The sequence below is a fragment of the Poecilia latipinna genome, unplaced genomic scaffold (genome assembly GCF_001443285.1).
Source record: "Poecilia latipinna isolate Pla-1442-1.1 unplaced genomic scaffold, P_latipinna-1.0 Scaffold1, whole genome shotgun sequence".
Classification (NCBI taxonomy): domain Eukaryota; kingdom Metazoa; phylum Chordata; class Actinopteri; order Cyprinodontiformes; family Poeciliidae; genus Poecilia; species Poecilia latipinna.
The window spans coordinates 1,077,074-1,095,031 of NW_015112617.1; the positions used below are offsets into that span (position 1 = coordinate 1,077,074).

At 38.8% G+C, this 17,958-nt stretch overlaps 1 protein-coding gene across 3 annotated transcripts in view; it reads left to right on the plus strand.

Annotated features, from left to right (window-relative positions):
* The window catches only part of cadm1b (cell adhesion molecule 1b), a 275,050-nt gene that overhangs the window by 209,143 nt on the left and 47,949 nt on the right, over nt 1-17,958 (plus strand). For all 3 annotated transcript variants that reach the window (XM_015037148.1, XM_015037234.1, XM_015037317.1), the window contains 3 exons: nt 5,017-5,175; nt 9,470-9,566; nt 9,838-10,010. In XM_015037148.1, the coding sequence (XP_014892634.1) occupies nt 5,017-5,175; nt 9,470-9,566; nt 9,838-10,010 (429 nt within the window). The remainder of the gene's footprint in view (nt 1-5,016; nt 5,176-9,469; nt 9,567-9,837; nt 10,011-17,958) is intronic.

The following is a 17,958-nucleotide window of genomic DNA, read 5'->3' on the forward strand; positions in this document are numbered from 1 at the left end:
CTCTTTCATCACTGAGTTCATTTATTTTATCTTTCGATGCTTTTCGGTTAAATTTTCAGCTTTTTCCGGAAGATGCCTGTCTTTGACATTTCTGCTTCAACTAAAGAACACTGTTTACTACATTGTTAATTATCCTTTTACAACTCAATATTGCTTTTACAGACAGTGATTAAAAATGAATAAATAAAAGTAATGAACAGTCCAGCCAACTTTTGTGCTGTTTGCCAGCTTTATAAATCATATTTGTATTCATACCATTCATATTTAACAGTATTTGTTTTCCTAAGCTCATTATTACGGCAGATTACTTAGAATATTTTAGTAAATATTCCATGCCAATATGTGTCACTATAAAGTTGCAACTGAATACACCAAAACAAAGGAGGAGGCATGAAAACCTACTTAAAAAGTGCATCTGGTTTGCTGTAAGTACCAAAAAAAAAGGGGGTTTTCTTGCTACTATTAGCAATGCGAGCAGCCAGCAATACACTTCACTCCTTTTTATGAGTTTAAACACTAAAATAATGATTCTCATTATGTGTGTCTCTTATTTATTGAGGTGCAGACTCTCAGACGTGTAAATAGAAAGTTTAAACCTGCGACTTTCACTTTGGCTTGCATAATCACACGCCGCCATATTTAGTACTCAAATATTATATTTCATTGAGAGGCACCGGTGCTGTTTGCAGGGAAGGAAGAAGTGCAGAACTGGTGGCCCAGTACAATAACTGATTAAGACTAAACCATTTATCTGATGCTGCTATTGTTAAAGGTGGAAAGAAATTGGATTAGACAGCAGCGTTTAATTGTTTCTTGTCCTTGTGATCAAGGGTAACGGTATTCAAGAAACTGTGTAAAAAATAAAAAAAAAATCGAACTAAAGCTTAAAAAACCCTGCAATTTCAGATTGAGCCGTAAAAGAGTTTCGACTAACACGACAATTAGTATTCAGTAAAAATCCTCAAGCTATCAAAAGGAAAGACAGAAAAGAAAAAAGAACCTTGATTAAAAATTTTCAGACTCATTTTTAATTCAAAGAGCTGGAGCGCGGTTTCGTATTTGACCTTGAGGAATCATATTTTAGAATAAATACACCAAACCTAAGGTTGACCCGCTCCCCTTGTCTTAAATGAGCTTGCTGACATTTAAACTCACTGAGGAAGACCTCTGTGGGATCCAATCAGAAGCTGATTCAACCACAGTCACTGAATGTTAATCTCAGAACATCTTGCAGCCTTGTTGAGCTTTTGTTTCACATTTTCTCATCCTAGTATAGATGTTGGCGTATAATCAAATTATAATTTTTTTTCTAAACCTTTGAAAGTTTCATTCACAACCTTTGGCTTTATCAAATATCGGTATGTAGGAGTTGCCATCACAAACCTGACTGAGTTACAAGAGGAATGCGACAAAGTCCTGCAAAAATATTGTGGGAATCTTGTGGGAAAAAAAACAAAAACAGTTTGGATCTGGCAGCCCCACCCAGTACCAAAGACATGAAAATAACCTCTTAAAAATGAACAATGCAGGTCAAAACTGTGAAGCAGTTTTGTTTATCCTAATGTAGGTAAAAATGCAAATGCTTGACTTGATTTAGTAAAGCAAAAGTACTGAATATGTCTTTTTATATAAACAACACAACCGAGTTCGATTGCACATATTTTGAATCGAATTACTGAAATTAACTTTAAAAAGAAAAATCAATCTGAAACTGTTTTCACATTTTCATTCTTCTGATTAGGTCTCCTGTTATCTTTTATGTCTCTTTTCACTCTGCTGACTGAATTGTTGATCTCACTGCAAAAACACAAAATCTCACCAAGTATTTTTTTTGCCTAATTTCTAGTTCAAACAACTTATTACACTTGAAATAAGACAAAATCAACTCACGGGTAACTTTTCAACGGGACGTGGGAGCTTGTTTCAAGTCGATGGTTAATAAAATTTACTTGTTCGATTGACCTATAACAAGACATTTTGCCCATGTTACACATGAAATAATCTGCTAATGGAATTGGTTCTTTTTTTGTCAATATTAAGGAATTACTGACTTAAATGAAGCTCCAGTATCTTTCTGAAAAGTTATTTGTAAGTTAGTGTTGTCTTTTTCAAGTGTACTAAGATATTTGCACAAGAAACTACACCAAAAATAGATTTTATGTTTTTGCAGTGCTGCTAGAAAGTATTTGTTCTTCCAACATGTTCTTTCACATCTAATATTTCTTAAGTGTGCACCTTATTGTAGTAAATTTATGTTTTTAAAATATGCTCTTTGACCTCTGTGGGTCTTTTGTCTCTGCTAGAGCCAGTTTACTCGAGTTCAGCATTTACCACCTTCCTGTAAAACTCCGGCTCTACTGACACGACTCATATTCTCTCGTTTCCTCTCGGTGGTTGTGGCGAGTTTAATTCCGGAATTGTATTTATTTTCGACGGCTTTACCGGCGCTGGAGTTGCGCTCATCTCAGCCGTCTCCAGACAGCTCGATCATGGACGGGGTCCCGGCAGCGTGTTGGCAGCCAGACGACTCGGGTTAGAGTCTGAGTGAAAGAAAATGTCACCCTGAGAAGACGGCCATGCTTGATTGCTCTGGAATTGATCAGTGCTCGATGCTCACGAGAGCGTTTGATTTGACGTCTCTGCTGCAACTCCAAAATCTCCCTCTGCATTCAGATTTGAGTCCTTCTCTGACCCGATCCGCGCCGCTTCTCCTTCGTCCGGGCTTCGGGGCGAAGCCGTTAATTGATAGAAGATGACTGGCTTGAGGATTGGGGACTTCCGAAGTTTTCCCTCTTTGCTATTGCCATGGTCAAGAATGAATCGGGAGAAGAAAGAAAATCAGCACCCCGTAGTTTGTGGAGCCAGCGTTTGCAGCTACAGCGGCTACAAGTCTTTTGGGGCGGGTCACTGTTGTCTTTTGCAGCATCTAATGGGTTTTTCTTCAGGTACTGCCCTACATTTAGCCCCATCTAGCTTCCCATCGGCTTTGATCTGTTTGCATGTTATCCACAAATTTCCATTTTGTTTGCACCTGATCAGAAACCCCTTTTCCACGTGTTTGCTGTGACCCCTATCTCGCCAGCGCTAAACTGTAAGCTGCACTTCATAAGACTTTCTGCAATGAATGGCTTTCTTCTTCTTCCCACTTGCCTGTTAAATCTAGATTTGTGGAGTGCACAGTTTTCCTTCTCTTTACCAGATAAATGGCATCTAGAGGCAGTTGGTTGGGCTGGATGTATTTAAAGCGGGAGTACTATGTATTTTCCAGCTTTTAGCACAATCAACTAACTATGTTACCTCCAGTTGCTATAAAAATGTTGCATATATCAAATATGACTTCAAAGGAAATTTGACTTGTAATTTAACACCTTGAAATTGGGCCTCTGTCTCTTCAAGAAACTCCTGGTCTTTCTGAAACTCCGCCTTCAGGAAGTCCTCCTTCATTTAACCCTCTACCAGGCTTTCACTGAGAAGGAGCTCGTTTAAAGAGCTCACCAGATAGCAAACACAGTTCCACCAGGTGTTTGCTAATTGCTGCAGGCTAGTCTGAAGGAGCTGAGTGAGGCGGAAGCTCAGAAGCTTGCAAACTGCAGCTCCCAGGAGGAGCTTCCTCCTCAAAGGCGGGGCTAGGCCCACCTGGGCGTTTTGCACAGCTGAACGGTTGCCATGGGAGATTCAAGGATTTCTCAAGCACGCATGAGAGAATCAAGGAAACACTGGTATGTTTTTGATGAAGGAATAACATTATAAGATGATGAAAAGCTCCAAACAAGTTCATTTTACATAATACTGCTCCTGTCTGACAGGGATGTGCATTAAAACTTGAATGTAATAATCAGTAGTTACTTTCTGCTGTCGTATCAGATTCATTCGCTATAAAATAATTTAAAAAAAAAACTGACAAGATGTGAAAAATGGGTGATAAAGTGTGAGACGGTGCTTTAAAACAGCAGCGTTCTGTGTACAGGAGCGTTCTGTGTGTGTTCTCACTCAGCGTTATTAGCTGTGCTGATTGCATCCTGGTCAAAGTAGTTTTCTTAAGTAATGCTCCCATTCAGACTGCTACGTTTAACAACCAGAGCAATAAAACATGAAATAACACGAACACTTTATGACTGCGGTAGAGTATGTGCTCCGTGCTTCTGTAATGTCTTTCTTCATTTTGGGAAAAAAAAAATGAATTTTTTGGAAACATAAGAGATTTGTTTACAGTTATTACTCCACCAAGTGTGCCTTCCAAACGGCGCGTTCTTTCGCCTGCAGTCGGCAGAGTCGTCAAATTTAATGCCTACGAGCGCGGTGGCCTCTCGCTGATCCCGGCGCTTTAAATTTTATGCCGGGCAGGTTCCTTCACGGGGCCGGGTGTATGTTACGCAGGGTTCATATCCGTCAAAGGGGGCCACATATGTGTGTGTTGGCGGTCATCGGCTGTGGAAGAAGACGTTTTTTTTTTTTTTTTCCTCTCCTGCCCTCCGTAGGTCCCGGCCGAGCTCTCCCCCGTGACGAGGCTGAAATGGAAGTGTGCTGCGGGGTCAACGTCGGGCTGTAATTATTTCCTCACTTCATTAAGTGCGGGTAAACCATCACACTCAGCACCGCGGCTAATGCGATGCCCCTCTGGCATTGTAATGCTCTCTAAATGAATGCCCCTCTGACAGCCTCGGGCCTAGTGGGCAGCAGATTACTGCGGGGTTAGCCCCAGCAATGCTGCAGCCTCCAGCGTTCATTATGGGACCCGATATGACCCGGCCGCTCCCGCGTCAGAATCGAAGGCCTCGGGGCTCGTCTGAATCCTCTGAAGTCTCGTTCGGGCTACCGCATCACCGAATCATAAATTAAATGTAAATGCCATCTTAAAGTACTTCACTCTGACAGGTAATATGCTCTTAATAGCTATGACTATTTGCCCATTACCAGCTGCTGCTGCTGGGGGGATTGGAGATTTGATTTTGAACTTTTTTTTTTTTTCGGCCAGTAACTTTTATTTCCTCTTCTGTGTGCGGCGGCTTTTTCCAGCTGAAACAACAGTCGAGGAGACGTATGACAGGATGTTTACTGTCACCAGTCGGGTGAGGTTTTCTGTCACCAAGGAGGATGATGGAGTGCCGGTGGACTGCATCGTTGACCATCCAGCTGTAAAGGACCTTCTGGCTCAAAGACACTTGGAAGTGCTCTGTAAGTGACCCAGAAATGCATGTTTTTTTTTTTCTTCTTCTTCTTCTTCGTTTTTTTCTTTTTAAAGGGCCAGAACCAAAGGGTGCTATGCTTGGACTCTGGAGGGCTGGCGTTCGTTAGTGGAGAAAGTCCTGGGTGTTTCTGTGCTTTAAAGGTTTAATCTAGAAGTATCGGAAAATGGAAACTGTGAAATAAAAGAAAGGTTTAACAACTAAAGCGACAAAGGCAGCACAGAGATATTTGAGATAGAATCATTTTGTGCCAAAAATATCTTGGCATTTTGCTGTGTGTTCAGATAGTTAATTTAACCTTTGTCCTTACTGATTCTACACTCAACAGACACTGTAAAAAATAGAAAAAAAAATCTCTAATCTACGGTAAAATACAGGCAGCTGTGTTTGCCAGAATTTTACTGTATAAATACAGATTTTACCATATTTATACGGCAAAATTCTGGCATTTTACCATAAATTACAGACTTTTTTTTTTTTTTTTTTACAGTGTAGACTTAATATTTATTAATTCAGACATATTTTCTCCAGGTTAATGAACAGACAGCACACTACTTTGATTTGTACAAAATGTCATAAGGTGGGGTTGAAGTGGTGAGGAGATGACGCAGAGAACCCAGGTTATGGTGAAGATGAATTTAATGATGAATGTAGTTCACATAGTCCAAATCAGGCAGCACGGCAGGAACAATTAGCTCACAGCTAACAACCGGTAGCAACTGACAATGTGAATCTTGAGCTTAGCAAACCAGGACTGTACAGTTCTACTGGAAAGCATAAGACAAACGTTAGAACAGTAGACACGTTAGACATAGACAAGGACCCGACGAGGAACACAGACAACTGGTGGGTTTAAATACACACGGGGTAATTAAGGGAATGAGACACACCTGGGGAGCAATCAACGGGGAGGACAGGACAGAGACTCACAGGGAAACAGGAACACATTGAAAAACTCAAACACACAGAAAACCACGGATCATGACACAAAAACATAAACTGGGTTGCCAAGTTTGCATTTAATACTGACTTTCTTTTATTTAAATATGTTCAAATATATAAATATGACAGATGTATACTTTATTGTCTCCATAAGGGGAAAGATGTCCAAGACAAATTCCCCTTCTAGAGAAAATAAAGTATACATCTACAATCTATCTACATGTATATACATGCAATGTTTGGTTTAAAGTCCTCAGATGGTTGGTCTCCTCTCAGGTGTACCACAAGGCTCCGTACTTGTCACAGTTTTGTTTTCATCTTACTGGATGATGTTTTTCTGACCTAATTAGCTCTTTCAAAAGCAGTTTTTAATTCTACTTTGAAAATCCACTCTTACATCTCTGCCATAAACTTCTTAGACGTTCTTGTGTGCGCCTAGTTCTTTTTTATTTCTGTATTTGGTGTGTGTGTTTTGTTACAGTCTACCCAGTAGGTCAGCCTTTGTGCTTGATTATTGAGGTTTTATTACATCATTTTGGGTAATTTATTATTCTTCGTCACAGAATTCACAGACTTAGCTGGTTTGTTTTGCATCGTCAAACATTTTGAGGAGAGACGTTTCAGGTAGGATGATCCCAAATACATGTAATAATTGATTTTGAATGGACTAAACAGTCTAGCGTTAAGCGTATTGATTCGTCCTCCATAAACAATGACCTCAACCTCTCTACAATTTTGTTAACTATGTTGAAAAACAGAGTCTTTACCAGAAAACGTAATATTTTAAGTTTATTCTGTAATTTCTGCCAAGAATTCAGAATTATTGAGGAATTCTAAATTTGATTTGAAGTGTACCTTTCTTTGTCGGTATATGATATTATTCTCTATGTTTGGTGAAAATCAACTATAAATTCAGGACTTCCTGTGCACTGTATGTAAACTTTTAAGCAAAACTGCACAGAATAATTATGATTTATAATCATTTTTGTCTTTGACACACAAGCAGGAAACAGCTTTTCTATTTTTAGGCCAAAACAGTAACTCTCTAGATTACTCTCACCAAAACGTGATGGACTGAAGCTGCGACTCCGTTAATGTATGCAAATCTTTAACATGTTAATTACGGACTAATCTTTTCACCGCAGACCAATCAAATGCGTTGCGTAACACTTTGCAAAAAGGCAGAATTGGTCCAACTTGTGTCAGCTTGCATGCAGAAGGTTTTTCACAGACTGAATGGTCGCCCTCTGCATTATGGTTCTGGTAAATAAAATTATCTGAAGTCTTAATGCTCAGTCTGAGGAAGAAAAAACAAAAACTACAGAGATCGACTAAGTACTTTGTTTGGCGACTCGTCGACAATATGAAAAAGAACCCATGTTTTTTAACGATTTAGGTAATGCATAGAAAAAAATAAAGCATTTTCAATATGTAGACAGTGGATTCATTAAATGACAAGAGCCCAACACCCAAATAATGAGTTCAAAACTTGTTCCAAACATAAATAACAGTTCTGTTAGATTGGACAAATTCGGAACAAATTCATTTTCCATCCATCCATCCATTTTCTGAACACCCTTGTCCCTCAGTGGGGTCGGGAGGGGTGCTGGTGCCTATCTCCAGCTCAAATTCATTTTTATTTATTGAAATCTTTGATGTGTCACGTTGTGTACTTGAAACATATTTGACGCACACTATTTTTCCAAAAGTACTTGGTCATCCCTCCAAATCTTTGAATTCAGCTGTTTCAAACATTTCCCTAGCCACATTAAATGTAAAATGTAGCTCCTAGAAAAGGTTAACTGAGGACATTCCGGCATAGCACCATGATGAGATGCATCCTGGGCAGTTAATCCAGGGTGGAAATCTTCTGGCCACAAAATATTCCACGGTTGCTCGACTGTTGTTGCTGCTTTAGCAAAGTGGAAGCAATTGGGGATGACGGCAACGAAGTGGTGAGCCACACCAGGTCACACAGTTGGGTCAGGGCATCTTCAGTCACAAAGAGCAGAGAGGTAATTGGCTTTTTGTAACAGACTACAGACCTGCATAGAGAGGTTCAGGAAGTGAGATTTTATTGAGCATTCAAGGACATTTATCAGCAAGATTGGTGTGGATCAACTTGACCTTCTCGTCCAACATTAGTGTCTGACCTCACAAATGTGTTGGAAGAACTTTTCAACAAATCAAATAAGACATGCTCCTTACCTTGAAAGGATAGGTAGACATTTTAATTTGTGGTTGATGCACATTAAAGATATGCAATAATTGGATAATTTGTGGTTCATCGTCATGACAACAAACTGGTGATGCTGTTAAACTCCAAAATCTGAAGGTTTGATTGGCGTTACCACTTCTACTGTAACATTCCAGAGGTTATCAATATATATTAGAAATATGACTTTATTGGATAATGTTATTGCTGTTCATCACTTCATGTATGAATTGAAGATGCCTCAAGATTTTTTTCTCACAGATGTATTTGTAAAAACCTAATTGTTTTAAAGTTTTTTTTTGTGATTACCTCCAGTAATCACAGGAAGTACCACAAATTGTTATGACAAGTTTTTTTTTTTTCATAATCTTGCCTGTCCCTAGTGTAAAAAGCTGAGCTCCATTGTAATGTCTAAATTTAAGCATAAAGTGCAGTTCCTCCTTAATACCCATAATGTGCCCTTAAAAGCTCAGCATATGCTCTTACCATTAAATCATAGCTTTAATTAAATCTTTGGAATATAATTAAAATTCAGTTTTTATGTAAGCTGCTGCCTTGTCTAATAGCATACATTAATTTCAGGTAAGAGCAAAATTGCTTTTCCGATAATTTTTACGTTTTTTTATTTTTATTTTTTTTATTGTCTGACGCATTGATTAAAGAGGTAATACAAGCTGCCTACCACTGTTAAGCATCAAAGAAAGGTTAGGCTAGTCTTTTGTAGTCTCTGTCGAATATTATTATTATTTTTTTAAGGTAGATAACTGTTTTGTTTGACCTTTTAAGGAAAAAGAGAAAGGTTGACTGTAACCGCTTGACATTTTGGTAATCTTTTGCGTCCAGAGATAAGAGAGTCAGGGAAAAAAAAAACACACACACACAGACACATTTTGCTGTAAGGTAGGGCAAACTGACTGGATGTGTAATGAGAACATAGAACAATCATTTTATCATCGTCTGCGTTTCACTCGTTTTTTTTTTTCGTTTTGGTGTGAATTTCACTCCAGAGTTCACTCTAGAGATAAATCGTATTTTACTTGGAGGTTAGGAGAAAATAAAAATCCGTTACTTTTTGCTTCATTTTTAGATGTTATTTGCTGTTTATTTTTTGTTTGTTTTTTTCCAGATAAACCTGAGGTGAAGATCGTGGTGACATATCCTGATGGGTTAACAAGAGAGGGCGACAATCTTGATTTGACATGTATCGCTGAGGGGAAACCACAGTGAGTTGTTTCACACTCACACACACACACACACACACACACACGGATGAACTTAAGCACTGGAGATTGCTGTTTACTCGGCGGTGCCATCCCTCTCCAAACATCCTCTTAACCTTTCCATTTCATTGTACCATTAAACCAGTTGTTAGCATGCCGTACACCATTAGGCACCCCGCCCTCCGCCGTCGATTTCAGATCTGACCTTTATTTCGGATTTCTAGCATGGGATAGACAGCGTCTGAGTGATGCGTGTGGCATTTGTGCTTTCAAGCCCCCATCAGATCAACTGGCTCAGGGTGGACGAAGACGTGCCGCCACACGCCGTGGTCACCGGCTCCGATCTCTACATCGAGAACCTGAACAAGTCGTACAACGGCACCTATCGCTGCGTGGCGTCGAACGCCGTCGGGGAGGCCTACGACGACTACGTTCTCTACGTGTACGGTACGTTACGGCTCACGATCGCGCCGGATCGTTGGCTTCCTCAGGTGTGGGATGCTCTGTAACGTTGCTCACATCAGTACCGAGCCTGCATGGCTTTATTGTTCTGGAAATGATCACCAAACGACAGGCATTTGTAACAGCAGACTCCATGCATCAAACTTTCATTTGTTTTCTTTAAAAAGTAAAACGGTGGAAAGATGAAAATAAATTCGCAGAACAGAAACCTTTTCAAAATCGAAGAGGTGTTCATAAACGTTCTTTTGTTTTATGCTGTAACAAGTGACGACCGCTTGTTTGCATTTTAATGAGATTTTTATTTAACATACCAACTCATTTACACATAACTCAAGTGTAGGGCTGGACGATACAGGCTGGAAAAACGTATCACGATATAAACCTTTTGTATCAGTCAATATCGATAATTATTGATCAGTTTTTCATAAACGGCAGCACTTTATTTGAGCTGGGTGTGCATATAGGACTGACATGACAGTGTCATCAATGTAACACCTGTAAATGTTTGACTGTTGTCATGAAGTGTCATTTGATAGATAAAGACAATTTTAATGCAAGGTCGGATGGTAAATCAATAAAAATATGTATCGCAATAGGCAAGTGATCAACAGGTGTTTTATTCAACATTCACCAAACTCTGATCTAGAACTCTGCTCAGCATTCTGGGAGATGTAGGCAGAGGAAATCAGCTGCTCAACCTGTCAGGGCTAGTGACGTCAGCTAACCCACTCACTCTTTGGTTACCTAGCAACGTCCGGTCGAGTCGGTAAATGATTACATCTTTAAAGCAATGTAAAACTCTGAAATATTACACAAAGGGCATCTATGTGCATCGATTTTGCTCTTAAAGTCAAGACAATTCTAGTCTTGGCTTTAACTAGGCCATTCTAATGCAAAGATATGTTTTGATCAAAACTATTCTGCCTGGATATTTAATCAGTGTGAATTTTTTTTCCACAGTCTTTTAGCAGACTCCAAAAGGTTTTCTTACAGTACTGTCATGAATTTAACTTTTGGACTAAAGGTGCAAAAATTATAATTGATACGACAATACATATCAGCTACTTTCTGCTCTGTAAATTGAAGTATGCAGAGCAGGAAGTAAGATAATGGATTTTTTTTTTTTTTTTTTGCCAGTGCTGGGTTGAAGAAAGCCAGCTTGATTCTTGAATCTTTAAAAAAAAAAAAAAAGGAGAAAAAAACCCGAATGTGTGTTTCTTTTTTTGACGTCAACAGAAGGGCAGCAAATAAACCAAGTGGAACTGCTGCACCAAACAGCATGTCGTGCCATATGCTCTGCAGTTAGCAGAGCCAGAGGGAACGTGAGACGTGGACAGGTCAAATTTATACGGAAATATGGAAAGTGCCTGTTCGCCGCCTTCCAAGCACCACCTCAGTCTGAAACTTTTCAGGCCCCACAAACACCGCCCCGCACGACTCCAGGCAATTAATCAGAGTTCACACGCTTCCCTCTGGAGCTTTATAATAATTAATATGACTGTGCACATGTAATGGTTTGTTTATTACCATTTGGATTGTTATAATTTTATTTATTTATATTTATTCATTTATTTTTGATTTTCCTTTGGGGCAGTTTGGTCTTTTTTTTTCTTTCTTTTTTTTCCCATTTTGCTCAGAAAATGGACACGTTGTTGCTATTCCTATGCGTTGCTTTTAATCAGGAAAATATTTTTCCCTGCCGACAGAACCAATGCTTTTTGGCAATTGACTTTTTTTCAAACTTTTAATTAAAATGTTGTGCAGATTCTTGTTATTTCATTAACCCATACAGGTGCACAGTCATGTGTGGTAGAATATTACATCAGGCCAATAAAATATGAATTTTTATGTTTTAAAAGTATGCTCATGTGCTGCACAGTTAATGCACTCAGTACAAGACTCTTTTTTGCAAGAATGACTGCGTTAGTGCAGCATGGCACGGACGTGATCAGCATGTGGCTCCACTGGTGTGCTAAGGCTTATAAAAGGCCATTTGAGCCTGATCCAGGACCCTTCTGTGCTAAAACTGCAGTATGTATTTATGATTATTATTAAAGTTTTTTTTTTACACATCTTCTCCCAGTGCTAACGAGAAACAGCCAATAGGAGGCGGGTCTTAGCTCTGTCAATCACAATCTCTTGTGGCGCTGCTCATCCTCCCTTCCCCTGCCCCTCTTGCTCTCTGCTAAGCTTTTAGCTAGCGTAGACTATAGTGAACAAATAGGCTAGTTAGCATAGCCACCAATGACGGCAGATAAACGGTTTTCTTGTAACGATAAGTTATTTTTCCACCATCACATTCAGCAGAGTACACAAAATTGATTGACAACGCTGAGACCCGCCTCCTGGCTCTGATTGGTTAGTTTTGGTCAGAAGCGGTGCACTTCCTCACACAACAATAGTAGCTCAGAGAGGAGGTGGAGGAAGTCGATCTCTTCTGCTTCACATTGTGCTGTCAACATAATAGCAGTTTTAACAAGTATGTAAAAACATATTCTTCATAAAAGTAACAAGCTGCAGTTTTAATGCTGAGACATTTGGCTTTGGGAATGGTTACTGCCAGAAGACGGATCTTAAAGGAATGGAAATCCTCTGCTGCCTCCTCCTTTCAGATGTGGATCGTGGACATGATGTCATTAATACAGATGGAAAGATCCCGAAATAAAAAATATTTGAGGACTTTTCAAAGTGCTTGGAAGCCATTCCTTCGTCATCTAGAGACGGCTAATGTAGACTGATGCTCTAGCTGCTAACCCCAACTGCAATTACTGTTACATTTATTTATTTATTTATTTATTTATTTTACTACTTCGTATAACCCTTTATGAATTACTTCCTGTCTAACTGGCAGAACAGTTTTTTGTCTGAGCCACTGTTCGCTTGTTTATGTGAAAATAAAAAAAGTAAAATTTGTGGTGGAAAAAAAACAGCCCTGGCTTTTGATTTGATAGGTCAGTGGATCTATAACAGCAGATTATAAAAACATTACTCCCCCAGTTCATGACTCAACTTGCACTCTGTGGTTTGTACACTCTTACTCCAGGATGGGGAACCTCGGTTTCCAAATGAAATTAAAATGTCTTCTCTCTGCCATCTGGACAGAAGACTTTAGGGCACGGACCAACACGTTTATTTTTTTTATTTTTTCCCTGACGTCTCTGATTCAGGAGTGCAAGAAATGCAAGAGTCATAGTCTATTTCCTGTAACTGTGAGTGGTGGCTTTCACAGCTGCAGTCACTTTACTGCCCTAGTCTGGGCATTCCTATATACATTTTCAGTTTCTCAGATTTTTTTTTTTCCTGATTTCCTCACAGTTCTATCAAAACTGTGATTGTGCATGTTTCTGTGCCCCTTTTTCTACCACACCTTTTCCTTCCACTAAGCTTTCCATTAATGTACTTTACTTTTTTTAGCGATGCTAGGAGTCTACCATTTGGTTAAGTAACATAACCCTTCTTCTCATAACTACTGTGAATGGTCTCAAATAATATTCACATTTTCTGAAGCTGAACAATCATCAACATTAGCTGTAATAAACACGAATCACTCTGAGTCCTAATAATGACCACGGATTCAACTGCTTTCATAAATGACGTATTTAATTTTTTGTTGACTTAGTTTTTGTTCCACAGATAACTTTTAAAGGGCAACACAGAGGCCATCTCTCCAGAGGCATGAATTTCAATGAGCTGACAATTGGCTCACCTCTCTTCATTTAGGCCTCATTTTCTCTTTTATCCTAACATGACTGTCATCATTTTCACAGCTGTGTGCATGTTAATGTTTTTTTATTATTATTCTTTTTTTTGTTGTTGTTTTTCACCACATAACTACAAAGCCCATTTAAAACACAACCAATTAATCACTGGAACAATTACTGTGATCTTCGGAGGATTTACTTGATCAATTTTTGCACGAGCAACGTTTGATTTTCCTCCGATGGCAACAAAAAGTTTTTCGACAGCCACCAAGAACCTTTGCACTTGAATTCCCAGAGGGGAGCGAACAACAGGAGGTGATTATCTGAAGTTTTTAAAATCACAAAAATAAAAATATAAAAAAGAAAAGAAATGAGACGTGACACACACTCTTTTCTTGGACCTTAATTTCCTGTTTTTTGGGGCTGGCAGCGGTGTATGGTGATCAGTGGGGGGAAAAATAAATAAAAAATTTCCAGCAGCTGCAGCCCGTTGTTGGCGAGTTTAGTTTTTTTCTCTCCGTGGAGCGTCGTGCTGTTTTGCATTTTTCTCCCAAGTTTCTGCCAATGTGCCAAAACCATTCTGTGCCAGTGACAGTACCTGGTACCGGCGATGAAAATTGATCTGATGTTTAGACTCAAAAAAAAAAAAAAAAAAAGTTGGGAAAGATTTTGAACTCAAGTAAAAGTGATAAAACTGATTTTCACTTTTACCTCCTTTTATTTAGAAGCCATGGTGGGAGACAAATTCAATTATCTTTAAAAGGCACGTTAGAATTACAACTAATTTGCTGATATTTAGCAAAACCATGCTATGAAAAATTAATATGAAAAATTTCTTTCACAAAATTAACAGATTAGATTTTAGACCAGAATGTTTTTAGCTTCAATATATCAAACGTCCATCTAAATTTAGCGGTAGTGGCCTCATTTGAAAAGAAGTTATTCTTTTAATTGAATCTGTTACATTTTATATTTTAGAAAGTATATAAAGATTATTTCTGGGCCTAACAGAAATATGAGCTTTTTGGGAAAATGGCACCTTGCTATAAACTAACACTAGACCTGAAAGCTGTGGTGTCCAAACTTTGTATCACATGGCTAAAATAGATGAGTCAAAAGTACATTAAGGCCAAAACATATAAACTACAGTAAATAAATAAAATCAAGTCAATAACATTTATTGTTGTTTTTTGTGGAAAAGGAATGCCGTTCACTGTAGATTAAAAACCTAGAAGGGACTCTCTAATTTTGTTTTTTATTAGTTTTCAAATTCTTTTGAAACAAATTTATTCTGTTATGCGTCACTTTCTGTCGAAACAATTTCTGTATTTAGCCAAGTTTAAGAAATGAAGTAAAAGTCGATTCAGGTGTAGAAATGTCGGCTTTTCAGTTACAATCTATGGACATACGTGGTTCTACTTATTATAAGAGCTTGGTTATGAAAGACAGTGACGTTTCCCATTGTGGTAAAATTATGTTACGTAGCCTATTTAAAAATGAAAAATTTGCGTCTGCTTCAGCCGTCTGTGCTGGACGGATCAAATCTGAAATCATTCAAAGCACTGAATTCTTGAATTTTGTGCGGAGGCCGCAAAAAGTCACTGTGGCCACAAATGGCCCCCGGGCCGCGCTTTGAACAAACCATCCTTAAGGTCAATAGAGACAAAGATGCGTCTTTTACTTAATGTTAAATTTTTAATCAACAGTATCACCCTCATTTTCTGTTATTTATTTAAATCCTGAAACTTGTGTAAGCAGTAACATTATGCAAATATTGTGTCACAATAAGATTTTTTAAACCTTTTACTGATAGAAAAACAGCCCAATATCCTGCAGTGATGTGTAAAAATGTATCTCAATGTAGAAAAATCCACCATTTAGAGTGATAACAACAGGATCTGCTCCAAACCAGGCTGGATGACACACTTAGTGAGGGAAGAAAAAAGTACCAGAAATGAAAGATTTTATTGTCACTGAACAATTGTTAAAAGAAAGTAAAAACAACTTGTACATAGCAGTTAGAAAAATCAAAACACGACTATCAAAAAACACAACTAGGACCAGTAAAAACAAAATGACGTGTGATGTTAAATGAAAATGGCGCAATAAGAGACGTTAAATTGCAAAGTGATTCAACGTACGTTAAAAATGTTAGAGAACGGCGGCAAAGAGAGGCATATCGGACGCCTCCGTAACGCTCACTAGAACCTGTCTCCATGCCAACCAGCGGTTTGGAAGAGGTGGCAGGAAAAGGCCTGGTCTGGAACGTGTTCTAACTACTTTTAAAACGTAGGACAGGATCTGTGATGTAGGGCGTCTGTTTGTCCCCCGAAAAGTTTTGGGAACTCTGTGTGACGCACCACACCGCAAACTCCTTTAAAAGCGAGACGTTTCACATGGAAAATAAACTTTTATTGGGTCTCTCAACTGGGTAACGATTCAAATTATTCCCCACAGCTATAACCTTTTTGCACGTTTCGATCAGAACTGCTCACCACACTAACATGGTCCTCAAAAAGCTGACAACAAGCATTTTGTAGGATTTTTATTTTGTTGTTGTTGTTGTCCAAAAGCGGGGGGTTTTGTGCCGTGTCTGAAATAGCTTTAATTGTTATTCAGTCGGCGTGTTCATCAGTTCTCGCTGACAGCTGTAATCTCTTCGTCAAAAACAACCAGTATAACATTTTATTGTCTGACTCATAAGCCAGTGTTTAGGGAGGTTGCTGAAAATGTCCATTTGCAAAATAGAAATGCATTTGTAATTGGGTTTTACATCAACAAATAAAAAAGCAAAAAAAAAACAAAAAAAAAACAAAAAAAACAGCAACTGTTAGGCAAACTGTTAATAGGAATTTACTGGAAGGCAAAAGTCTTGGAGAGAAACATCGAAAATCCTGTCAATGTCGAGAATTTGAGGATAATATATATATTTAATTTCCAGGGTTTGTGGGAGAGGCCAGTGACTTGAGTTTGGGGACTTTTTAAAAACTTGTGAAGTTATTGCCTGCTGAATGGTTTGCAAGCGTGTTACTGACGGCATGAATTTGCAGTCGCGTGGGGTTTTAGGAAATGTCACAGCGGAGCACAGCGGGATCTCACTAATCCAAATCTCTGGGGAATAAATGGCATGGAACAGCTATGGGATTCAAGTTTGCCCTTGCCGAAATCATTTCAGTGCCTCCAAAAAAAAAAAAAAAGAAAAAGAAAAGAAAGAATCCCCAACAGAAACTTTGTTTGAACGAGAGTGATTATCAGTATATTTATATCAGCTTAGCCCTTGGTTACTTGTGTTACATCAGCAGTTCAAAGTGTTTTACATCATAAAATCATGAAAATAAAAAGTCATAAAAATAACATATACAGTCGCCAATTGAGAAACCAACAACTTTCATTACATTTTGTCAAGTGCCATCATAGAGACACATCAAATATGTTGGTCAATGTTCAAAAGCGTCTCTACACAGGTTTTAGTCTTGATTCAAAGGAACTCGGTGTTTCGGCTGTTTTGTAGTTTTCTAAAAGTTTGTTTCAGATGTTTTTAACAAAAAGCGCATTTTTCAGCACGTTGCAATTAATTCAGGGGATGATTTATATGACACACCAACTCCAAAAAAATTCATAATTATGAGATGAATTGAAATTATGCTCGGGGTTTTTTATACTTCTAATAGAAATTTTATGTGGCCCTCCTTGTTTACCCTTCTAAAGGGTGAGCCTTAAAGGGGCGGTGTTAGGTTTATTTCAGGCACAAAGTCTTTTTGTAGGATGACAAAGAAACTATGTTACCATCAGTTGTCATAAAAATGCTGTATATATAAAACATGACTTAAAAGAAACTTGACTTCCCAATGTGACACCATGACATCGGGTTTCTGTCTCTTTAAGAAGCTCCGCCTTCAACCTGTCGTCACAACAGCGCTCCTCGTGATGCTGTTCACGACTGAACAGTAGCTGGTATGGTGAGCTCAGCAGACTCCACCGGCCTGGAGCTCCATTCATTTTAAAGTTCCAGCTAAATGAGAGTGCTACAGAACAGCTGCAACAAATTAAAGTTTGCAGTTGTAAGTTGGGAGCAAAAAAAAAAAAAAACAAAAAAAAACGGGAACACTCAGAGGGTGAAAACTGCGCTAACATCTTGAAGCACTTCAACTAGAATCACACACCTGCAGCCCCCCCCCCCACCACCCCCCGCCCCCCCCCCCCCTCACCCACTCCCTCCACGGCTCCCTGCG